At 60.2% G+C, this 23993-nt stretch overlaps 1 protein-coding gene and 1 long non-coding RNA gene across 3 annotated transcripts; one reads left to right on the forward strand and one right to left on the reverse strand.

Moving 5' to 3' along the window:
- Positions 1-152: 152 nt before the first annotated feature.
- FMNL1 (formin like 1) lies at positions 153-23988 on the forward strand. Its single transcript, XM_037809016.1, has 26 exons — positions 153-536; positions 8582-8665; positions 10094-10207; positions 11084-11157; positions 11531-11614; positions 12022-12159; positions 13701-13809; positions 14354-14430; positions 14646-14739; positions 15698-15772; positions 16083-16193; positions 17273-17422; positions 17924-18025; positions 18191-18443; positions 18658-18933; positions 19112-19236; positions 19925-20127; positions 20501-20735; positions 20832-20900; positions 21461-21541; positions 21624-21753; positions 21886-22049; positions 22313-22414; positions 22566-22661; positions 22902-23022; positions 23532-23988. Exons 1-26 carry the CDS (start codon positions 408-410, stop codon positions 23633-23635), a joined length of 3300 nt encoding a protein of 1099 aa, XP_037664944.1. The 5' UTR covers positions 153-407; the 3' UTR covers positions 23636-23988.
- On the reverse strand, positions 16885-18709 carry LOC119513638. Of its 2 annotated transcripts, none has more exons than XR_005212670.1 (3): positions 17906-18709; positions 17324-17502; positions 16885-17058 (listed from the first exon to the last, which is right to left on the reverse strand). It is a non-coding gene; the product is annotated as an uncharacterized LOC119513638 (long non-coding RNA). The 2 variants fall into 2 exon arrangements; XR_005212669.1 differs by having other exon boundaries at positions 16888-17058; positions 17324-17401; positions 17906-18706.
- Positions 23989-23993: the final 5 nt, after the last annotated feature.

Genomic DNA, 23993 nt, shown 5'->3' on the forward strand with positions numbered 1-23993 from the left:
CCCCCTGGGGCTGGGTGCGTAGCGGCGGCGACGGCGAAATGCGGTTTGCGCGCACGGGGAGCGACAGCAGAAGTTAGAAAATCGCCGAGGGGGGAGCCCGCGCCGCAGCTTCCTGCCCCCGGCCCAGCCCTCTGGCCCCCGCGGCCTGCAGCCTGACTTCCTCCCCCCACCCTGCAGCTCGCCGCCCGGCTCCCTCGGACGGGGCCGCCCCGATGGGACGCCGCGCCCCGGCCCTTGCGCGACGCTGAGCGCAGCGCTCGCGGTTGCCGGGCCCCCCGCCGCCGCCGCCGCCGCCGCCGCCGCGAGCCGCTGCCCCCCTCACCCCGAGGCCGGGAGCTCCGTCCCCCGCCCCTGGAAAACTGGATTTCCGAGGCTGGAGGCGCCTGGCCGACTGGGTGGGGACCACCATGGGGAACGCGGCCGGCAGCGCCGAGCAGCCCGCGGGCCCCGCCACGCCGCCCCCCAAGCAGCCCGCGGCCCCCAAGCAACCGATGCCCGCGGCTGGAGAGCTGGAGGAGAGGTTCAACCGGGTCCTGGTGAGTGTGACCCCTGCTGTGTGCAGGGCGCGGTCGGGGCGCGGTCGGGGCTCCGCAGGCGTCGCGTCCCGGGGGGCTCAGGTGCAGCTTGGCGGTCCCGGGGTGGGAGGGACAGTGGCTTCTTTGGGAGTGACTTAGCACTCTCCCAAATAAACTTTCTTCTGCGACAGCCCAGTCTCCCTCCCCAGGCCGTCGTGTCCCCCGCCCCCACCACCAGCGCTCCTGGGTCTGAAGGTCTTAAACAAAAATGTCCTGTGAGGAAGTTGGGAGCTCAGGACGCAAGGGGGTCCGGGGCATCCCTTTCCCGGCTGCACGCAGGCCCAGCCACCCGGTGCAGATCTGGATCACCCGCTGGTCTGTGTGCTCGGGTCGAAGACGGGAAGGGGTTACATTTTAACCTCCTGGGAGCGGGAGAAGGAGTCGAAGTGTTTGGGTCCTGATTTGTTTGGTGTCTGGGCTGCGGGAAGTTGGGTTGTTGGACCGTGGAGAGGGGGGTGTCTGAGTTTCTCACCACCACCCCTCCAGCCCCCATATCAGGGAGAGGTTGCCTGTGGGTCCTTATCTTGGGCATCCTCTCCCACCCGTCCACGGTATTAAGGTTAGGAAGGGCGGGGTCAGGACGGGCTGCTCACCCTGGTTTAGGGTGGAGCACAAGTCCGGAAGCCCTCCCCCAGTGGCTTGCCCAGGGACTTGGGGGGCTTGGGGACTATGCCATTGGGAAGGGAGCTCTCGGCTTGGGCTGAGCCCGGGAGTGGTCAGGTTGTGTTTGGTGCAGTGGGTGCTCCAGGGCAGAATCAGGGGGTCCCATAGGGGTAGGTGGTGGGTGGGTGGGGAAAGCAGCAGTGTGGAGAGGGAAGGGCCCCTCATTCTCACTTCTCCCTCCCTATCTCAGCCCTGTCCCTAGCTCCCTTCTCTAATTGCCTGGTGGCCTGTCTGCTGTCAGCCTTCCCTGCCGGACACTGAGTGACAAGCGAATAAGGCGTTCTTTTCCCCAGAGGCACTTCCCTGTCGGGGCAGGCTGGCACTGCAGGTCTGAGGGTGGGGGCCCGGATGATGGGCCTGCGGCGTGGCCAGTGCTCAGCTCGTCTCCACTCCACCTCCTTGACATCATTTCCCCTCCCCGGGGCAGTCATTAGGTCACACTTGCCAGACCCTCTGCATGTCCCCACAAGGCAGCCTCCTAACAGTGGCTAAAAACCTTGGCTGCTGCCCCCTCCCAGGAGAAAGCTAGATGGAGTCTTGAAGGAGCTGGCCGAAATAGGGAGGGGTGGCCAGGGACTCCAAGGGACACCTCGCAGCGGGCTAGCCCCTGACTGCCCCCTTTCTCCCCCTGTCCCCACTCCACCCTCCCCAAACCCAGGGCCTGGTGGAGCTGGGCTGAGCAGATGGGTGTCAGGGTGGGGGGTGGGGGAGAACGAGCCTGGACCCGCACCGGCTTGACACGGGTCTGTCTTTCCCCTTAAGTACTGGTCTGTGGTTGCTGGGGATCGGGGGAGGTCCTTAGGGTGAGGCCCCCTGTCCACTCTGTTATGCATGCCAATGGGGAGGAGCTGGGTGAATAATACAGACCCGTGGAAACCCCAAAAGTCAAATGTGAATGAGGTTTTGATGCCCATGTAGGACTTTATTGCACTGTAGGATTTGTTGCCTAACTGATTGGCCGTGTCTGCCACTGGGTGCCATTGGGAGTCCTGGAGTCCCAGGCAGTGGAGGGTGGAGGCCCCGAGTTGAGTCTTAGAGGGTGCCCTTGTGGGTAAAGGGGTGATGGCTGGGTGGAAATCCAGGGCAGCAGCACCTGCTGGGGCTCACTTCCCACCCCAGCCCCCAGACACCCCAACGTGTTTGCAGTGCTCCCTCTTTCTGGGGAGGGGTCAGCTTGTCCCTTATCCTGTTGTGAGCAGGACATGCTGAAGGTCACTTGGTGGAGAAACTGTTTCCTCTCGCTCCCCACCAGCAGGGGCCATCGCCTGGCTGCCCAGGGCTAAATAAAGATGGAGTTAACCACACAGCCTGGCAGCGGGGTTGCAGGGTGGGCTTCCATCTGACCATGCCCCCCATGGCCAAAGCAGAATCCTGTCCTTAGTGGGTGTCTGGAACAGGGCGGGGGGGGGGGGGGACCTTAGGTTGCCAAACATGGCAGGCCCATCACCCTCAGGGGTATATCCCAGTGTTGATGGGAGAAGCACAGCCCACCTCTTGTGGCTCTGGTTAGGTGGCCCCAGGACCCCGTTCATTCAGTTAAGCTCTGCCCTTTCACCCCTGGTCAGGAATAGGGTCCTGAAGCCCACAACCACTCCTCCTCTCCTGGCTGAGGAACTCCTTCCCCTCCTGGGGGTGGGGGGGCCCCCACCAAGGCCCACAGCCAGACAGGAGATGTGGGGAACCTGCTTTCCTTCCCCTGGCCAGTCTTTCACCGATGTGTGGGTGGGTGGTGAGGGGCTACCTTTCTAAGTAGGCTGTGTGAGAGAGGGGTGTCCCTGCTTAAAATGGGGGGTGGGGAGAAGGTGCAGGTTAGCCAGGGTTTCCCACTGCTGCCTTAGTAAGGGTAGAGGAGTGCCGGCTGCCAGCCCTGGGGGCCTGCTGCGATGGGGGGAACCAGCCAGCCACACTCCCCTCTCGCCTCTCCTATGCCCATGCTCAAGGCTGGTACTGACATGGCAAGGGGCTCTTGCCAGGTGTAGGACACCCCTGATCTGTCAGGATAGGGAGGAGCTTGTAACCTTGGGGTGGAAGGTCCTAAACCACCTGTCAGGGCAAAGGGATCCGAGGAAGGCATCAGGAATGGCATGTGTGAGGCCAAGAGTGACGTGGCATCCAAGAAGGGGCTGAATCATTTGGAGGGAGATATGCCTGATGGGGGCCTAGCATCCTGGGGTGCTTTTAGTATGTGCCTGGGGATGTTGGTTCCTGGCCAGACTATGTGGGGAGGTCTGAGCCACCCCAAGCAGGGGGTGAGCCCTGGAAGTCGTGTTTCCAACCAAGCCCCTTCCCCTCCGAGGCTAGTGGCGAAGAGCTGGGGGCATATCTCCATTCTGCCTGTCTGCAACTGAGGCACTGCCTCCTTGCCAGCTCCTTTCTGGAATGGAGCAGATAAGGTTTGGGGTGTGTAGCTGTAGGATAGCTCAGGCCCTGTGGTGTCTCACCTCTGGGGTATCTCACGTGGAGGGTCTGAAAGGGACTGTAGCCACATGGTCAGATGCTGGGCTGGGCAGAGCAGGCACGTGCCGACCCTGGAAACCCAGGGATGTGGAGGGCATGGTTCACAGTGACAAATGGGGCTGGTGAGATGAGCAGGAGCAGGTGGGGCTGCTCTTGGCTGGGAACATGGAGCCCTGGAAGGTGGCCCGGGCCACCCCGCCTCTGAGAGGGGCAGGGGTTACTCAGGGGAAAGGCAGGGTAGCTTCCTGGGCTTTCTGCTCATGAAGTTTTGTCTTTGCCACTGTGTGACCTTGGGCAGGTTACTTAACCTCTCTGAGCTTCAGTTTTCCTCAGGTGTAAAAAGAGAATAATAACGGCATATGCCATTATTCAGTGAAAGTATGAACCAGGCATGCTTAGCACAGTTCCTGGCACACGGTAAGTGCTCAGGAAGTGCTCTCTACTGTGAGGAAGGGGTGATGGTGGAGCTGAGCCCTCCTCTCCATTTGGGTCCCTTGGAAGTGAACGAGCCCAGACCCTGCCTCTCCCCTTCCCCCAACCCCATTACCAAGACCACCCAAGGCTGCTGGGCACCCCTGAGGAGTGGCCCTCCTTGGCCGTCACAGCCCGGGCTGCCCTCCCTGCCACCACATAGGTCAGCAGCAGCGAGGCCTAGAGCGACAGCTGCCTGGTAGCCGGAAACCACGAGGGGCAGGGCCTACCTCTCCTGGAGGGTGGGGCCGCGGTGGTGCTAACGGTAGCCCTGTGTGCACGGGGAGGGGGCGGGGAGGCCTCCACTTCCCCCTGAGGTGGGGGGGGGTTCCCCAGTGAGTAAGAGCTCGGTATGGGCAACAACAGGAAGCGTAGGGTGCTGGGTGGCAGGAAGTGGGGCAGGCTGTTCCTGGTTCCTCAGACGGTGGCTGGGGCCAGGCTGATGGCAGAAGACCCCTGGGGGGCCAGGACCCACATTCCTCACAGCTGCATCTCCCTCGCTGCTCCTTTGCCCAGGGAATCTGAGTTTTCTTACCAACTTACCAGCTAGTACACCTTGGGCAAGTGACTTACCCGCTCTGACCTCAGTTTCCCATCTGTAAAATGGGTATTCTGTGATATCCACCATGTAGACGTGTTGATGAGGCTTAAATGAGTTAACTTAGATTGGCACCCAGCACAGAGAGTGCTGTGGGCGGAATTATGGCTGGGGTTGTGATTATCCTCCCGACAGCCTGCATTAGATGGGCAGCACGGGCTGTCCTGGCTCCCATCCTGCTGGCCCTCGTCCCTGCCATGGGGACCCTTGGACTCGAGAGGAGAAGCTATTAGCCTTTTGGGGGACCTCAGCACTTGATTCTAGGGTTGGTCACCCCATGGTCCTCCTCTAAGCCTGGGATCACTTATAAAAGCCCCAGAAAATGTATCTACTAGAATTTTAAAAAGTGGATAAGATTGATTATTTTTGGAGAGGCGCTGAGAATTCGGAAACCAAGGTTCAGGTGGGCGGGGGAAGATATTGGGGACATTGGGGTTGGGGGACAGGGCCGACTTCTGGGCCCACCTGGCTGAGGAACCCCTGAGGGGCTGGTCTTGATCTGGGGGAGGTTTCCAAGTTCCAGGGAGGGGCTGTCCTCACGGGGAGGGTGGGCAGGTGGGTTGGGAGGTCGAGTCAGCTCAAATGGAAAGTGAAACCGGAGGGCGTGGCTCTGTCCACATGCAGCCCCTTCAGTCTCCTGGGATATGGCCCCTGACGTCAGCGCTGGTGATGGGGGGTGGGTGGGTCTTGGCTGAGTGGAGAGTGAGGTCCCCTTTGCCTACCCAGGGAGGGAGGGGCAGAGATGGAGGAGAACAGACGCCATACATTCTAGTAGAAGGATTTGGGGAATCAGGTCCTTTTCTTGGCCACACCCTAAGAGATGAATCCTATCTCCCTCCTCCCCTGACCCAAAGCACTAAGGGTGGCAGGGAAAGGTGGATAAGGGGTCAGTTCATTTTTTGGCCAAGGCTTGGAGCCAGGTTGGGTTTACCTGGATGTTTTCACAAACTTCTGTTCACTGCACCATCCCCCAGCTTGGGGCCTTCCCTGGACCCCCTCCTGCTGTGAAATGCCTTCTGCGTAGGGCTAGGCCGCTGCACAGTATTGTTACAGCACAACTCAGCTCCTCACTGAGTGTTCCCAGCAGCTCTGTGAGGCTGAGGGAGTGTGCCCATTTTATGGGGGAAGAAGTGGAGAGTCCAAGAGACAAAGATCCTGAAGGGCTTGGTGGGCCCAGAGCTTGGGTCTTCAGAATCCATCTCCCATTCCTCAATGTCACAGCTGCCCCGCCTCCTCCCTGCCTCGCAGGTGACAGGTGCACCCCCACCCCTGGCCCACCTGCCCCTCCTGGTTCCATCCCAGCCTGTCAGCCAACCTTCTACCTGCACCCACCCCAGTTCCCCACCCCATGGTGCTCCTCCTTGCTGAGGGCTGTGGTTGGGGGTCCTGTTTTCCAGGATGGCCTTGCCCCACCCTGAGTGAACTACATCCACTGGTCCCGCCCCTGTTCCCCGGGGTGCCCAGCTCCTCGGTGGGCGCAGCTGAGGAGCAGCTGCTAATTAGTGCTCAGCGCTGTCAGAGCTATTTCTGATTTCGGAGACTAAATTTAGCCCGTCTGGCAGGCTGGCATGTGGGTCCTGGGGGCCTAGAGGCCCAGGTGGGGAAGGGGCAAAGGGCGCCCTGTGCTCCGCCACTGCCTGGAATTGCCCGAGCTGGACCGGTGTGCCAGGCGCCAGCAGAGCTGGAGGGAACCAGGCCGCCCCTGCCCTGGGGTGGGGAGGAGACCAGGGTGATGGATCAGAGTCAGCTCTGGGCTCAATCCTGGTTCTCCTCTTCCTGGCTGTGTGACCTTGGGCAGATCACTAAGCCAATCTGTGCCTGCACCTGTCAGGTGGGAATGACAGCGGTGCCTAATGATGGTTGGGTCTGTGGAAAGGTGGTGGTGCCTGCGTGAGGGGCTCCGAGCGGCGCTGCCAGGCGCTTGTCGGGTGGAGCCAGCCAGGAGGTTGTGATCATGATGATGTTACTGTCCTGAGGTGCCTTCAGCCATGCAGGGCCACTCTGGGAACCAGGCACGTCACTGGGGAGGGTGAGGGTCTGAAAGACCCCTGAGAGGGGGGAGCAGCTGGCCCCCTGAGGCTGAGATGCCCCCACCACCACTGGGCTCAGCCATTCCGTCCCAGCCCCACCTCCCCCTGGCATGGCCGCCTTCCCTCCCCACTTCCTCCTTCCCCCACAGCCCCACTCCCCCACCTTGGCCCCACCTTTTGTCATCAGGAAGGGCCAGGGAGAGAGAGATGGAGTGTGACCCCAAGGAGACCTCCCTGCAAAGTAGACCTCTCCCCACAGCCCTGAGACCCCTTCCTGGGCAGCCCCTGGCCCGGGGTGGCAGGGCTGGGCTGTCCTGGCGGGTGGCGGGCTGGAGGAGGGCGCCGGTGAGAGGGCAGGCTCACTTTCGCAATGAGGGAGAAGGGCTGACGTAGTCCCACCCCCTGCCTGCCTGAGGGGGCCCCCGTGGTGGGCGGTTTCACCTCTCCACTGGGGCCCCAGCCAGAAGGCTTAGGCAAGAGGGCCGAGGGCACCCCGCTTCCTGCTGTCTGGGGCTGACCCAAGGCAGTGATTTTTGGGGTGAGGTCTGGCCAGAGCCCCAGACCTACGCCCCGCACCCCAGAGAGGAAGCCTGGGGTGGGTGTTGCCCCGTCTCCCCCAGCTGTGGCCTCTCCTAGGAGCCAAGTGACGGAGGGTGTGCAGCAGAGCCACCAAGGTCGGCGAGCAGGACCTCCACGGTTCTGGCCTGGGGTCCTTTGGGGCTCCCACATCTCCAGCGCAGACTCTGGCTAAACTTGGAGCTCCTTGAGGGCAAGAACTGTCTTTTGGGGCCTTGGCACAGAGTAGGCCCTCAATAAACCAGTGGGTTACTGAACTGGCCTTGTCTGCTGGGTCTTTCAGACTCCACTCCTGGGGGGCCAGGGAGCCCCAGTGCTGGCAATACCTGGTTGAGCCCACAGCCCCGGCTGGGCCCTCAGCCTGCCCATGGGGAAGAGGTTTGACAGAGACACAGTCACCTTATCGTGTGTGTGGCCGGGGGAGGAGCTGGGCAGAGCTCACTGACCTTTCTTAGCTCTTGAGGGGAGTCCCCACCTGGGCCACCAGCACCCCAGATCCAGCATGCTGGCTACCTCCTTAGCTTTGTGGCAGGGTGACCTTTCCCACCAAAATTCCCCTCGCCCTTACAGCAGTGATGCACATGCATGGAACTCCCGGCCTGGCTGACGCATCTCGCCCCAGCCCCCTCTGCCTGTGCCCATCTCCTTCCTTCCCAAAGTGGCCAGGTGGGAAGGGGCTGGAGGACCTGGGGGGAGATCCCACTGCCCTCCCGCTGGGAGGTTTGCTGGTGATCGTGAGGCGCTGCTGCCCTGGGCCGGGTCTGGGCACACGCGAGGGGGACGGGGCACTGGCCATGCCTGGCCACGCCTGGGCCTGGCTGGAGATGGCTCCCCCGTTATCTTCCCACCCCAGTGGGAGAAGACAGGATGCTCACTTATCACAGGCAGGGACACTGGAGCAAGAGGTGTGCAAGGTCCCCAGGAAGTTAGGCTGAGCCCCCACAGCTCCTGCCCCCATGACACGTGTCAGGCAGACTCAGATTCTTGGTGTCACTTTCCATCTGTTGGGCCTGGGGAAAGCACTCCCTCATCTCTGGGCCTCATTTTTCTCATTGGATAACATCCTTGTCTCCAGGATGATGAGGGGCCATATGTATGACACACCCTCTAGGGAGCTGGGCCCTCAGTGGTTCTTGTAAATGCCCATTACCCCCAACTCACGCTGGAGCCCCAGACTCAGGGGTCTTTACTTTGTCCTCTCCCATCCCCAGAACTGCATGAACTTACCCCCAGACAAGGTCCAGCTGCTGAGCCAGTATGACAATGAGAAGAAGTGGGAGCTCATCTGTGACCAGGTAGGTGCCAGGCCGGCCGGGCTGCCCCTGCCCTCCCGCCATCGGGATGCTGCACCCAGTCAGGGGCTGGCTGGAGAAGGGGTGCCGCCACGTGGGCCACAGGACCAAGAGGCCAGCAGAGCATCTGAGGAGGGTGCTGGGGGCACCTGCAGGACTCTGGAATCCCCCTCCCCTGGAACCGGGGCCTCCCCAGAGACCCTGTGAGTCATCCGCAGGGCTGGGGTGCCCTCCGCGAGCTGGCAGGGCTGGCAGGGGCTGGTCTGGGGGGCTGGCCAGTGCAGCGCAGGACTCGTTCCCATCCTTCTTGCCGAGTCTCCTGGAAGAGCCTCCCTTGACCGTCCTGCCCAGGCCTGGGGAAGAAAGGGGGCAACCTGGAGGCCATCTTCATCTGACCCCGTGGGAGCAGGGAGGAAGGCGCCGTAATCCGTGTTCTCTTTCTTCTGGGTCAGCCAGTTCTCAAGTGGCCAAGTGGCGAATGGTGGTGTGGGGGCTAGAACCCCGCCGCTTCCGTCAGCAGCAGGGGGGACCCCTCTCCCTGGGATGGGGTGGGGCCTGGCTGCCGCAGCCGTTCTGGGAGGGAGGCAGGCGAGCTGCCTTTAAGCCTGAGGCTGTGGAGGCTGGGGGTGGGGAGGTGGGGAGCAGGGAGCCTCCCCTGGGAGCCAGGGCTGGGCCTGCCCTGCTGCTAATGAAACAGGATGGGAAGAGTGCTGGGTTAGGACTGGCCATAGAAAGAGGGTGGGGAGCCAACTCCAGATGCTGTGGGGCTGTGGTTGGGGTCCCTGTTGTAGGGGCTGGGCCCAGTGTCTCAGCCCTGGGAGGCTCAAAGGTCTGGGAGTAGTGGGAGGTTGAGGGGGACGGCTGGAGTGCTAAGGGGTCTGGGTGGGCAGGAAGGATCCCCTGTGAGTTTATGAGGGCTGCCTGGCTGGGGTGGGGTGTGGAGAGTTGCTTTGTTGAGCAGGTATCTACCAACACAGGAACCCAGGTGAGCAGGGCAGCTGGGGACGGAGTCCTGAGGAAGCCGGGGCTGGGGTGGGGTAGGCACGTCCTACCTACAGGCCCCGCCAGAGCCTTCGTCCTCCCTGGGCCCCCAGCTCTGAGCTGGGGAGTAGTCCAGGGAGGCAGGGGGCTGGGAGGGTGCACCTAGGGACTAGTCTGAGCCACCCCAGGGTGGGGTCCATGGCAGACTGACCCCTCCATCCCTCAGCCCAGGACTGTGCTGGGGCTACAGCTTGTGAGGCCAAAGCAGGAGGGGAGGCTTGGCCTGGGATTGGAGGGCTTAGGAAGTGGCCTGGTGGACTGTCTGAGTTTATACCTGGTGCAGCAGAAGGGTTTCTTGGTAGCCTGGGACCTCAGGCCAGAGCTGCGAATGTGACACTGGGTCATATCTGCCCTGGCCGGGTCTCTGTACTCCCCCTTCTGTCTCCCCAGGAGCGGTTTCAAGTCAAGAATCCCCCTGCTGCCTACATCCAGAAGCTGAAGGGCTACCTGGACACCAGTGGGGTCAGCCGCAAGGTGACAGCCGATTGGATGTCCAACCTGGGGGTAAACGTGTGTCCTTGTACTCTGTCCCTCTCTCCTGCACCTTCCAGGCTCTGGGCAGCTGGAGTAACTATGCGTATAAATGCGTACACTTTTCTGTGGCTCATGTGGGTACAGAGATGAGTGTGTGTGTATTTAGAGGGGTCTGGGAGTGCCTCGAATGTGCACTTCTATAGGTTCTTCTGTAAATCCTGTGCCTGTTTTGTGTGTGTGCATGTGTACACCCTGTGTGTCTGTGCAAGGATGTGTTTGTGCACTGTGTATGTACCCTTGTGTTCATGTACCCTCACCTTCATGTACAGGTGTGTCCGTGTGTGATGTGTGTGTACTGTGTGTCCTTGTATGTGTGTATGGATGGATGTGTATGTGTGTACCCAGCGTACCCATATATGGATGTGTCTACTCATGGCATGGTGCCTGATGTGTGTACCGTGTGTGTGTTACTCAGGGTGTTCACCTCTGAGTATGTGTATGTACCCTCTGTTTCCCTGCGTGGCTGCTGGGTAAATCCTGTGTGTCCAAGCATGAGTGTGTATGTGTGTGTGCAGGTACACCCTGTGTGCCTATCCATGTGTGTGTGTGCATCTGTGTATACGTGCATGGGTATGTGTGTATGGGTGTGTACACCCTGTGTTTCTGTGCATGGATGTGTGGTGTGCACCGTGTGTGTCCATTTATGGGTGAATATGTTCAGCCTGCGAGTGCTTGTTCTGCTCAGCAGGTGTGTGGAGGTGGTGCGGGAGGCCGAGCGTGAAAGGCCACGCGTGCCAGTGTGGGGGTGTGTGTGGGGCGGGTGCTGCTGGTTGCTGCCTCAGGGCTTGGCAGGCCTTTGGGAGGCCCAGGCTCCACCCACCAGGCTCCCCTGCTCTTCGCCCCCAGTTTAAGAGGCGAGTTCAGGAGTCCACGCAGGTGCTGCGGGAGCTGGAGATCTCCCTGCGGACAAACCACATTGGGTGAGTAAGGGGCTCAGGGCCTCCTCTGTGGGACCCCAGGAGAGCTCTGCCTGCAGGCAGCCCCTGGGACGCCCCCTCCCCAGGCCCCTGCCTGCTGGCATGGGGCTGTGCCTGTGAAGCACCCCAGAAGTGGGTGTCCAGGACAGCTTCCCTGCCTCCTCTCCTGCCGATCCTCTGGCCGTCCCTGGAGGCAGTGGCTGGGCCAAGGTGCCTGCCCGGGACCCCTAGTGTCACTGGACCTTCTGAGGCTGGGGCTTGTTGGTGGCTCCTGGGGGAAGGGCATCCCAGGGGGCTTTGCTGAGCCTGTTCTGTGCCCGCTCTGGGCAGGACCTCCTTCCCGGCCAGGACTTAGGGGGAGCCCTGTGTCCCGCAGGTGGGTGCAGGAGTTCCTCAACGAGGAGAACCGTGGCCTGGACGTGCTCCTCGAGTACCTGGCCTTTGCCCAGTGCTCCGTCACGTAAGCACCCCACCCCACAACTGGCTCCCCGCTCCTCAGAGCCTCCATCAAGTTTCCTGTGCCTGGTTCGCTCCTCTGGCCAGTTCCAGGCCAGGCGGCCTGCACCCACCTCCACCCTGGAACCCTGCGCTTGGCCCTGAGTGGTGCGCCCACCCGAAGGCCTGCTCTGGGCAGGGGGGCACATCACCCCAGGGTGGCCAGCTGGGACCTGGGGGGACGTCCCATTGGCTTGCTCTGCTGTTCCAAGTGCCCTCTCCCCCTGCATGCCCAGCACAGGACCAAAAACACAGCCTTGCCCCCACCCACCCTCTCCTACGGGTCTGTCTTTCTCCTCCCAATTTCCCCCACCCCTCACCTAAGCGCCCCCTGCGGTGGTGGTCCCCAACCCCATTGCATCATTCCTGCAGGTATGACATGGAAAGCACAGACAATGGGGCCCCAAACTCGGAGAAGAGCAAGCCCCTGGAGCAGTCAGTGGAGGATCTCAGCAAGGGCTCCCCCTCATCCATCCCGCCGCAGCCCAAGAGTCGCCACCTGACCATCAAGTATGTGGGGCTCATGGTGGGGCGCACGGAGGATGGAGAATTCACCCCCCACGTCCCCGCGTCCAGCCAGCACCACTCCGTGCCATTTGGGTGGTGGGAGGGGTAGCCCCTCTCCTCTTTGGGTCAGACATTGGGAGCAGAGTTAGGGTCACACACAGGGCTTGGGATGGGGGCGTGTTAAGAATCCCGCAGGGGTGGGTACCTAGAGGTGGGGATCTGGGTGGGTCTGGGATAAGGAGGGGTTTCTGGGTTGGTGGGACCCCCTTGTACCTATCTAACCCCCTGTTTTCTCCCATATGGCCTCCAGGTGCCCCCCTTCTCCCCGGTACGTAGACGCCTGGGGGCAGGTGCATGCCTGGCCAGCTCCCTGGGGGTGGAATGGGGTTAAGTGGGGTGTCCGGCTGAGTCCCACATGTTCAGCTGCCGCAGACAGGTCCCCTCCACCCAAACGGGGCGAGGGAGGTAAGGGAGGGGAAAGAGATGGTCCTGGAGTGTGGTGTGGACCCCCAGCTTCCCCACTTCCCGCTTTGGGTCTAAGGAGCCAGGTTCACATTAACCCCCAAACTCTTACAGTATGTTCATTCATTCATTCATTCATTCATTCATTCAGCAACCATTCTTTTAGGACTTGCTATGTCTGAGGCACTGCTCCAGCTGCTCAGGGGACTGAGGACCTTTAGGGGTCCCACAGTCTAGGGAGGGGTCAGTTCAGTGCGACAGGTGTCTCAGAGGTGTGACTGGGAGGCCACCACTACCCCCGGCATCAGGAAGGCTGCCCAGAAGCAGTGACCCTGACACCGGGTGTCTCCGGTGAACAGAGGCTTTACAGGCTGTGACAGGGACAAGGAGAAGGCGCTGTGGCAGGAAGATGGGAGGACTTGGCCTGGAGGTGGCAGGGCCTCCCAGTATGTGACAGAATTGTCACAAGGACCCGACACATGGAAGTCTTGATCGGTTGTTCCGTAACAACAAACACATCACACATTTTAGGGCAAATAACAATTGCATGCACTCATAGAGCACTTACTATGTGCCAGGAACCGTTCTCATCATTTAAATAAATTTTTTCATTTCATAATCTCAAAAACTCTGGAAGTTACTATTATTACCATTCCTGCTTTATAATTGAGGAAACTGAGTCCCAGGGAGCTTAAGTAATTGCCTAGTAAGTGCCGGAGCGGGGATTGGAACCCGGGGCCTCTCAGGATGGAAGAGCCGCCTAAGAGGCTGTGAGCGCCACCTTGCGGAGAGCCTTTCCACGGCTATGGCTGTCTTTTCTTTCTATGGGCTTCCCCCTCTCCCAGCAACACAGCAAACCTTTTTAATGTCGTGTCGCCCTCAAGGGTCTTTGCTTCCCTTCCCCTTTTTGTCTCCTGCCCCCCGCATGCCAGGCACCAGGCTCGGGACCGAGGAAAGCTGCCTGCTCTCAGCTGTGTGGGCGGGAAGATGTGTCCCCCGTTTTCTCCAAGAGTCATCTGAGTGGCTGGGGGAACAGGACGTGGGGGCTCTGGACTCTGACTCTGCTGCCTCTCTCCACCCAGGCTGACCGCTGCCCACAGCAGGAAGGCCTTGAGAAACTCCCGCATCGTCAGCCAGAAGGACGACGTCCACGTCTGCATCATGTGCTTGCGCGCCATCATGAATTACCAGGTGGGCGCGTGGGTTGGGGGCTTCCCAGGATCCTGAGGTTCCGGGACCAGCTGGGCCCTCCTGGGGAGCCCGGGGATCTGGGCTGTTGGCTCAGTGTCATCAGGCTGATGAGTCTTCCGGAGAAGCCCAGATTTCTGCCGCCTCCTGGCAGCTCTGGCCGTGGCCAAGGGTGTGGCTATGCCTCCTTGTGGGGACTTAGAACACACAGCAAGACAGTGAGCCAGGCCTATGGGGAGAGTAGCTTAGGGGTTTTTTAGTTTGGAGGAGTGATTGGTGAAGCAAGACCCTCCCTCGCTTAGCCAGCTTTTGAGGAATCCGTGTCCAAGGTGCTGAGTTCTGACACTGGCTTTTAAAAAGACAAAGGTATTGGAGAGAGGAAAAGGGCTAGGGTTTGGCTGTAGCAGAAGAGGTTGTGGTTGGATGTAAAGAAGATCTTTCTAAGCTTGAGGCACTTAGAGATCAGAGGGTGTGGTGCCAGCTGTGCTGATGGTGCTGGCACTCCTGGAGGTCTGCCTGGAGGAGGTGACCTCTCCTCTCTCTCCAGTCTGGCTTCAGCCTTGTCATGAACCATCCAGCCTGTGTCAACGAGATTGCTCTAAGCCTCAACAACAAGAACCCCAGGTGAGGTCCACACCCCTCCTTTCTCTACCTCTAGACTTTTTTCCTACTTAAAGACTCCCTTGCCTGCTCTGTCCCTGAATTCTCAGGTCTACTGCCCAGGCTCATTGCATCCCTACTGCCAGCTCCTCTGTCCTGCCAAACCCTGGGCCCACCCTGGCTGCAGGGTCTGCCTGTTCTTTCCCTGGAGTCAATGACCTGCTCCTTCTCTCCCCCAGAACCAAGGCTCTGGTGCTGGAGCTGCTGGCGGCTGTGTGTCTGGTACGGGGTGGACACGACATCATCCTTGCAGCCTTTGACAACTTCAAGGAGGTACTGGAAACTGCCCCCCCACCCAAGGGTAAAAAATGTACTCACCCCTGTGGTGTTGCTTGGAGCCCTCCTGCTGGCAGTGGTGGCCTCTGTTGGGGGTGGCTGGGGATATTAGGTGGGCATTTGGGGAGCACAGGGTGGGGAATGTCTGGGCTGGGGAAGTTCTGAAGGGAAGGGAAGGGCCAACTCCAGGGACCTGTTGAATCTCTGACCCTCAGTCTTGCCAGGCCCAAACTGGACTCAGTCCAGACATCCTGGAGTTGCTGACTCTGGTTAACAGGTTCACAAGAAGTAAATGCATAAGAATATGATGCATAAGGCAGGACACACTCATTCATTTAATGACTATTTCTTGAAGGCCTATTATATGTTAGGTACAAGAGATGGATGGCCCTTGGGATACATCCATGGGCAAAAGAAACGAAGAAAAGCAAGGAAAGATAGATAATAAACAATATAATAAATGAGTAAATTGTGCAGTGTGTTAGAAAATAATAAATGCTGCCGGGGCAAAAGTCATGCAGGGAAAGGAGATCAGGGGCACCAGGTGGGGATGCTGGTTGCTGGGTGGTCAGTGAGGGCCTCAGTGAGAAGGTGAGATGTGAGCAGAACTGAGAAGAAAATGAGGGACTTGGCGTGGCTGTGATCAGGAGTAAGAGAACTCCAGCAGGTGGATGGAATAGCAAGTGCAAAGGCCCTGAGGTAGGGGTGTTCCTCAGTGTGTTCAGAGGATGTCAGTGTGGCCAGGGCAGAGTAGGCGAGGGGCAGGGCCGCGGGAAGGGAGGCTGAGAGTGAGTGGAGGTTATGCGCAGAAGAGTGACACGGCCCGACTTAGATTTAACAGGTCCACTCTGGCTTCTGACCTTGAGAGGAACCTGCAGGGGCCCGGGGGTGGTGGCCAGAAGACAGTTAGGAGGTGTGCCAGTGGGACCCAGTGACGGCCATTCCTCCCACTCAGGTGTGTGGGGAGCAGCACCGCTTTGAGAAGTTGATGGAATATTTCCGGAATGAGGATACCAACATCGACTTCATGGTAAGCTTAGGAGCCCAATGGGCTGAGACCTGGGCCAAGCCACCCTTGGGTACAGGGAGCAATTAGGAGCCTGGGTATCTGGGGTCTGGGCTCTGTCCCTGCAAAGTGTGAGGACTGAGTGGCCAGTGGGGAAGGGGTGGAGGTCAGAGAGGGGGAGGGTGGACTGGGGGGACATGGAGGAGAAATATGCGTAGGGACAAAGCTGGGTTAGTGGAGTGAGAAGGAAACTTGGGGGTGAACGGGAGTGGAAGGTCCCAAGTGCTCCCCACCCCCAGGGGTTCATAGAGCTGCTCATGCCTCCTGCCCCCAGGTGGCCTGCATGCAGTTCATCAACATCGTGGTACACTCGGTGGAGAACATGAACTTCCGTGTCTTCCTGCAATATGAGTTCACCCACCTGGGCCTGGATCTGTACTTGGAGGTGAGCCCTGCACACTCTCAACTTACCCACTCGCCCCCTGCAGAGTATGGCATGGGTGTTGGGGTCAGGCAGACTTGGGTTCAGGTCCTGGCCCCACTATTTCCATGCCATGTGACCTTAGATAGGCTCCCTCTCCCCTCTCCCCTCTTCCTCTCCCCTGTTATCTCATCTGTTCAGTAGGAGAATCGTAGAGCTAATTAAGGCTCCATGTATGGCACAGGCCTGGCATGTAATGGGCACCTGGTTCATGGAGCTGTTGCAGGCTTTGGCATGGGCTACAGGAGGCCCCGGGCCCAGCTCTGGGAGCACCAGCCTCAGACAGGTGCCAGCACATGATGGGGATACTAGGCCAAAGTGGGAGCCAGCTCCTGCTGAACAGGTCCAGAGGAGGAGAGCCCTGCCCTGGGGAAGGGGGGCAGGGGAGTGTGATGCTTCAGGCCCAGCTCGAGCAGAGAAGCCGTAGCGTCTTCCCCAATTCCCTTGGGAGGCTTCCTGGCGAAGCAGGGCCTCTGGGATTGGATTTTTGAAAGCCAGGATGAACAAAAGGTGAAAAGCAGGTATATCCATATGATGGGATATTATTCAGCCATAAAAAGAAATAAAGTTCTGATACATGCTACAAATGTGGGCGAATCTTGTAAAGATTATGTTAAGTGAAAGAAGCCAGACACAAGAGTTCACATATTGTATAATTCCATTTATAGGAAATGTCCAGAATGGGCAAATCCATAGAGACAGAAAATAGATTAGTGGTTGCCAGGGCTGGGGGGAGTGGAGAATGGGGAGTAACTGCTAAAGGGTATGGGGTTTCTTTTGGATATAATGAAAATGTTCTGGGATTAGATCATGGTGATGTTGCATAACCCTGTGGATATAAAAAAAACTATTGATTATACATTTTTAAATGGTGAACTTTATGGTATGTGAATTGTATCTCAATAAAAAATAATAAAGAAAAAAGAAACAGGCTAGGGCTCTGGCCCCTTCCTCTGGCCCCTGGGGTGGGGAGGGGTGGATAGAGGTGGAAGACTTCCCTCCCACACACGGGCCTCACCCCACTCCTTCCATCTGGGGGACAGAGGCTGCGACTCACCGAGAGTGACAAGCTGCAGGTGCAGATTCAGGCCTACCTGGACAATGTTTTTGATGTGGGTGCTCTGCTGGAGGACACGGAGACGAAGAATGCAGTGCTGGAGCACATGGAGGAGCTGCAGGAGCAGGTGGCGCTGGTGAGAGCCGGCCCTGCCCCCAGTTCAGCGGCTCTGGTCCCCAGGAAGGGCTGTTACAGGGCCCCACGTGGCCTCAGGCACTGGACATCAGTGTGAATGGGGTGGGATGGGGTGGCTGTTAGTCTGGCCTGAACCTGAGTTTGACCTGAACCCATATCCTGAATCCTTTGGATGTCCTGCTCAGTGTTTAGTGAGGGAGACAGTCCTCTCCTCTGGGCTGCTCAGACCCAGGCCTTGGCTTGGGTAGAATGGGGACCTGGAGCCCCTCCCATCTCAGTCTCCTCCTTTCCACCCACCTCCCTCATCCGTGGTTTCCTAAAGTGCTCTCAGAGCCCCCCTACTGGGGTTCAAGTGCCAGGCTCTGACCACCCCTTACGCCCTGAGTTGAGCGGATATGGAGCCTCCCCCAGCCCTCCAGGCAGGTCTGCCTCGTGCCGCCCCCTCGCCGGCGGTGCCAGGGCCGGGAAGCGGGTGGGAACTCACCATGTGCCGGTACCACAGTTGACAGAGCGGCTTCGGGACGCGGAGAACGAATCCATGGCCAAGATCGCGGAGCTGGAAAAGCAGCTAAGCCAGGCCCGCAAGGAGCTGGAGACCCTGCGGGTGAGGATGGGGCCGTGGGTCGGGCTGGGAGCCGGCCGGGGTTCCCAAGGACAGACCAGAGGGGCGTCTAGGTTTCACATCCCCGTCCGTGCCAGGAGGAGGATGGGGGTATGCTGTGCCAGGAGGCCTGCTGGTGGGCACTGAGCCATTCCCCGGCGCCCGCAGGAACGCTACAGCGAGTCGACCGCCATGGGCACCTCCAGGCGGCCCCCGGAGCCTGAGAAAGTGCCTCCCGCGACCCTGGCGCGGCCCTCGGCCCTAGAGCTGAAGGTGGAGGAGCTGGAGGAGAAGGGGTTAATCCGCATTCTGCGGGGACCCGGAGATGCTGTCTCCATCGAGATCCTTCCGGTCGCTGTGACAACACCAAACAGCACTGATGTCCCGACTCCGGGGGTGCCCACAGGCTCCCTCAGCCCAGGTGCGCAGGAGCTTCAGGGCCGTGGGGAGAGGGGCCCGGAAGGGGGGCTTGAGAGCACCCCCGGCCGGGAGGATTGAAAGAGGGAGGCTTGGCTTGGTGCGGCTCAGGTGGGTGGGGAAAATGGGCCCAGTGCGCCTGCGTGGGGCGGGGAGGCGGAAAGAGACCACCGCGGGCAAGAAGTTGACGCAGCTCCCCACCCCCTCGCGGGGCTCAGCTCTCCCACCAGCGGCGGAGTCGGCCCCTGAGGCAGCGCCCACGCCGCCGTCACCGCCCCCGCTGCCCGGCTCCGGCCCCCAGCAGGGAGCCCCGCCCCCGGCGCCCCCACTGGCCCCGCCCCTCCCGGGCAGCCAGGATTCCCCACCCGCCCCGCCGCCGCCGCCGCCGCCACCGCCACCACCTGGCACCGACGGGCCGGTGCCCCCACCACCGCCACCGCCTCCGGGAGGCCCTCCTGATGCCTCGGGAGAGCCGGGTCCAGAGCTGGGTCCAGGTGAGTGGACCGTCCCGGGCGGGGTGGGAAGTTTGAGGGATGGGCCCGCTTCGCTGTCCTCTGGCGCCCTCTGTCAGGGAGCCTCGCGCTGCCTCCTGCCCGCCCCGTCCGGCCTCGCTGGGCCCGGGTTCCAGCAGCCCCAACCCCTCCAGTACTCACCAATCCCTCCCTGTCCCAGGAGTGAAGTCCAAGAAACCCATCCAGACCAAGTTCCGCATGCCGCTCTTAAATTGGGTGGCCCTGAAACCCAACCAGATCACCGGCACCGTCTTCACCGAGCTCAACGATGAGAAAGTGCTGCAGGTGCGCGCTGTGGGAGTCCCGCCTTGCCCCTCAGAGGGGAGGGGCCTCACACGGCTCTTGCCGGGCACTGGGAGGGATCATCTCCTTCACCCCATTTTCCAGAGGAGGAAGCAGAGGCCCAACGATGGATGGGCGTTAAGCCAAACTGGACTGGTGCATCTAGTCGGCAGTAATCTGCTCCTGGGGAGGTTTTACCTTTCATCCCTGTAGAGTGGCTCATTAGTGTGGTCCCCTACCTTCAACCCTGTCTGGCCTCTCTCTTCACCTCCCTGTCCCTCTCCCACCACATTCCCACAGAAGACCAGGGCCTCAGCACCCTGGATCACTCCTAAGTCCACTTTCAGTTTCCCAAATAGGATATATTTTCTTGCCTCCAGCTCCAGGCCCCTGCTCATTCTGTTCCCTCTTCCCGGAATGCCCTTTCCTGTCCCCGTTTTATCTCCAGGGAATTTCACCTCTTTGGCTTTGAAAATCTGACATCTGTTGCCTGGGTGGGTGCTCCTCCTCCTCCACGATGTTGCATCCCCCCTGGGCACCCCATCATAGCCTGTGGTCAGACTGGGTTACTGATCTGTTCCCCCGCCTGGCTCCCTGGACAGGGCCTGGTAGAAGGGCTTTAGCACTGCTTGGCCAGGAGGTGCCAGATGCTGGCCCCGCCCACCCACATCCCCTCTACCTGTGTCCTCAGGAGCTGGACATGAGTGACTTTGAGGAGCAGTTCAAGACCAAGTCCCAAGGTGCCAGCCTGGACCTCAGCGCCCTCAAGGGCAAGGCCACCCAGAAGGCCCCCAGCAAGGCAACCCTCATTGAGGCCAACCGGGCGAAGAACCTGGCTATCACCCTGCGCAAGGGCAACCTGGGGGCTGACCGCATCTGCGAGGCCATCGAGATGTGGGTACCCCTGCCCCAGGCTGGTGGACAGCCCAGGCCCTCCGCCAGGCCAGAGTCCTCAGGCGGATCCCAGTAAAAGAGCCCCCACCATGGAATAGACCCCAAAAGTCTCACATCAACCCTGTGAGGGAGGAGGGCGGGAAGCCTGTTCCCATTTTCAGATGGAATGAGCATCCCTGTTCCCTCTTTCCCTCCTTGCCCGGCTGTGAGCACTCAGGCCTAGGCATATACGGGCCTAGGGGCACCTGCCACTACTTTCCCTGGAGGTTGCCTGCACATAGCAAATACTGATTTTCATTTATTCAATCAAAGAGGGATTCGGTGGTCCTGCTCCCAGGGGCTGGTGGGTGTACAGTGACTCCTCCATCCCCAGGTATGACCTGCAGGCCCTTGGCCTGGACTTCCTGGAGCTGCTGACCCGCTTCCTGCCCACGGAATATGAGCGCAGCCTCATTGCCCGCTTTGAGCGGGAGCAGCAGCCGCTGGAGGAGCTGTCGGATGAGGATCGCTTCATGCTGCGCTTCAGCCGTATCCCGCGCCTGCCGGAGCGCATGACCACCATCACCTTCCTGGGCAACTTCCCCGACACTGCCCAGCTGCTCATGCCGGTGCGGGGCGGCCTGGGCTGGGGCAGGGGAAGAGGGGGCCTCTTGATGAGGTCACCCCCTGCCCTCTGGCTCACCCTGCCTCCCCCTGTCCCCTAGCAACTGAACGCCATCATCGCAGCCTCGATGTCCATCAAGTCCTCCGACAAACTCCGCCAGATCCTGGAGGTAAGAGCCCAGGGCAAGGGTCTGGGGGGTGGGGCCTGCATGCTCCAGGTAGTGTGAGAGGGAGTCCCCGGCATGCCCTGTGCACCTAGAATGCAACAAAGATGAGGTCCCCACCTCTCATACCTGGTCCTGATGGCCCCTCAGAAGGACAGAGCTAAGGAGAGGAGAGAGCTGGCTACAGCAGCGAAGACTCTAACAGCACTCAACCCTGCCCGAGGCTTCGGCCTGTTCTGGGGCATTGCCGTGACTAAGGAGCCCCCTCACCCCCAATCACACCGGCTCAGCGGATTATCAGCCTAGGAGGGCACGTCAGCAACACAATTTTAGGGAGGGATGGCAGAGGACAAAACTGGGTGTGCCCCATGGTGCCAACCGTGAACTTGTACTGCATATGTGCACACATATGTCCATGTCTCTGGGACTCAAGGGGTCCATGCAGGAGTACAGTGGGGGCTGAGTGTGCAGGGCTTGTTTATTGCCAACTTTTCTCCTTTTGCTGTTGACATCTAGGGGTTTCCTCAGCCCCAGTGTCCCCCTGAGCTCTCTCCTCCCCATTCCAGATAGTCTTGGCCTTCGGCAATTACATGAACAGCAGCAAACGTGGAGCAGCCTATGGCTTCCGGCTCCAGAGTCTGGATGTGGTGAGGGGGGAAGGAGGGGCCTCCTGGCCTGGGGGGTGAGGGCCAGTTGGTGGCCGGTGGCTTACAGTACGCCCTTGTGCAGCTGTTGGAGATGAAGTCGACTGACCGCAAGCAGACGCTGCTGCACTACCTGGTGAAGGTCATCGCTGAGAAGTACCCACAGCTCATGGGTTTCCACAGCGACCTGTACTTCCTGGACAAGGCAGGTGCAGGTAAGGGGCTCTCAGGTGCCTGGGTGAGGGGCAGGGCTCAGCCCTGGGGCTCCCAGACTGATATGGGTTGGGTAGGGGTGGGAGTGCTGCCACTCTGACTCCCTGCCCCTACACTGCCCCACCCCCACCCAGTGTCTCTGGACAGCGTTCTGGGGGACGTGCGCTCCCTGCAGCGAGGCCTGGAGTTGACGCAGCGGGAATTTATGCGACAGGACGACTGCGTGGTGCTTAAGGAGTTCCTGAGGGCCAACGCACCCGTCATGGACAAGCTGCTGGCAGACAGCAAGACTGCTCAGGTGGGCTGGGCCTGGCTCCACCCTGGAGGTGGAGGGTCTGGGGTGGGGACAAAGGAGTACTAGCTGTTGGGGCACTAGCAGGATTCTGGGGTGTGGGTGGAGGTGGGGAGTCGCAGCCTGGAGGAGCATGGCCACAACTGCGACACTAAGGGGCTGCCCTGCCGGGGAAGTGGAGATGTGCGGGACAGTGTCTTGAGGGTTACAGAGCAGTGATCAGGTTCCGAATGGTCTGGGCTGGAGAGGCTGATCAGCTTTGCCCACAGGAGGCCTACGAGTCTGTGGTGGAATACTTTGGGGAGAACCCCAAGACTACGACTCCCTCCATGTTCTTTCCCCTCTTTAGCCGCTTCATCAAGGCATACAAGGTACGTACGTCTGGTGGGTGGGCTGCGACCCAAGTGGGGCATGGGAGCTTCTCCACAAGGGCAGTAGGAGGGATGGGAACTGCTTCTGTCTGGAGGGCAGGATGGGGAAATAGGGAATGTGCCCCTCAGGAGACCCCCCTCTGTCCCTCAGAAAGCTGAGCAGGAGGTGGAACAGTGGAAGAAAGAAGCAGCTGCCCAGGAGGCAGGTGCCGACACCCCAGGCAGAGGGGAGCCCTCAGCACCCAAGGTAGGCACCAGGGTACCCTGAGCCTGGTTCTGGGCTACAGAGATGCTTGATATCCTCATCACCCACTGGTCTCTGCTGCATCCTCATTTTCATGGATGGAACTTGCCCAAAGTGAGGACAGTGCCCCAGGAGCCTGGCATGGGAACGGGCAGCTGTCCTTGCTGTGGGGAAACAGGCAGACGCTCTAGGGTTTGGTGGAGTGGGAGGACTCCTGGAGCTGGAGCTATGCATCCCCCTCAGTCCCCACCCAAGGTCCGGCGGCAACAAATGGACCTCATCTCAGAGCTGAAACGGAAGCAGCAGAAGGAGCCACTCATCTACGAGAGTGACCGTGATGGGGCCATTGAAGACATCATCACAGGTGAAGGCTTGGCCCGACCTCTGTCTGGTCCTCAGTTGTCCTTCTATACTGTTCTCCCTTCAGGTCTGGCTGTCTCACTGCCTCTTGCTACCTTCTTCTGTCTTTTTCCCTTGTTCCTTTCTCTACCCCTCCACCCCACCCCCCCACTGCCCCTCAGTGCTCAAGACGGTGCCTTTCACGGCCCGCACCGGCAAGCGGACATCCCGGCTCCTCTGTGAGGCCAGCCTGGGAGAGGAGATCCCCCTCTAGTCCCCCCCCAGGTACCTGGATGTTCGGCCTCTGAGCCCAGCAGCTGCCCCCAACCCTGGGGGCCCTTGGGGGGTGACTGAGTCATGCTTCTCCTGGGCCAGTGCACAACTGGGATGTGTTTGAGGGAGAACTGGCAGACATAAGCAGTGCCCTCTCCCACTTGCACACAACCTGGGAAAGGGTGAGGTCTGTGCCTGGGAGCCGGGTCCCAGCCCCGGGCAGACTCCTGAAGGGCATGTGTGTCTCCTCTTGGCTGCCAGATCTGCGGAACCAGCCCTACATCCGCGCTGACACAGGCCGCCGCAGCGCTCGCCGGCGACCCCCTGGTCCTCCCCTGCAGGTCACCTCCGACCTCTCGCTGTAGCTGTGTTCCCTCGGATGGGCTCTGCAGGGGGGTGGGGCCTGTGGGCAGGCCGGGGCTCAAGGAAGGTGGTCCTCAGCTCGGCTGGGCCGGGCAGCCCCCTCCTCAGCTGTCTCCCACCGTGGGCCGCGCGTCTCTCTTGCCACAAGGGGGAAGCATCGTTCACCCCTTCCCACAAATGCTGCTTGCAGCAACCCTCCTTTTCCCTCCCGAAAAAGCCATACTCAGCCCCAGCCGGAGCCTGGCCTGTAACTTATAAAGTGCAACCTCGCCCCCCACCCCCGGCCCTGGGGACTCTCCGTAAGACCTTATTTTTATACAAGATGAATAAAGATGTTTGCAAAAAAAATTCCGCGTCGCC

This window comes from Choloepus didactylus, chromosome 18 (genome assembly GCF_015220235.1).
Source record: "Choloepus didactylus isolate mChoDid1 chromosome 18, mChoDid1.pri, whole genome shotgun sequence".
In the NCBI taxonomy this organism is placed as follows: domain Eukaryota; kingdom Metazoa; phylum Chordata; class Mammalia; order Pilosa; family Megalonychidae; genus Choloepus; species Choloepus didactylus.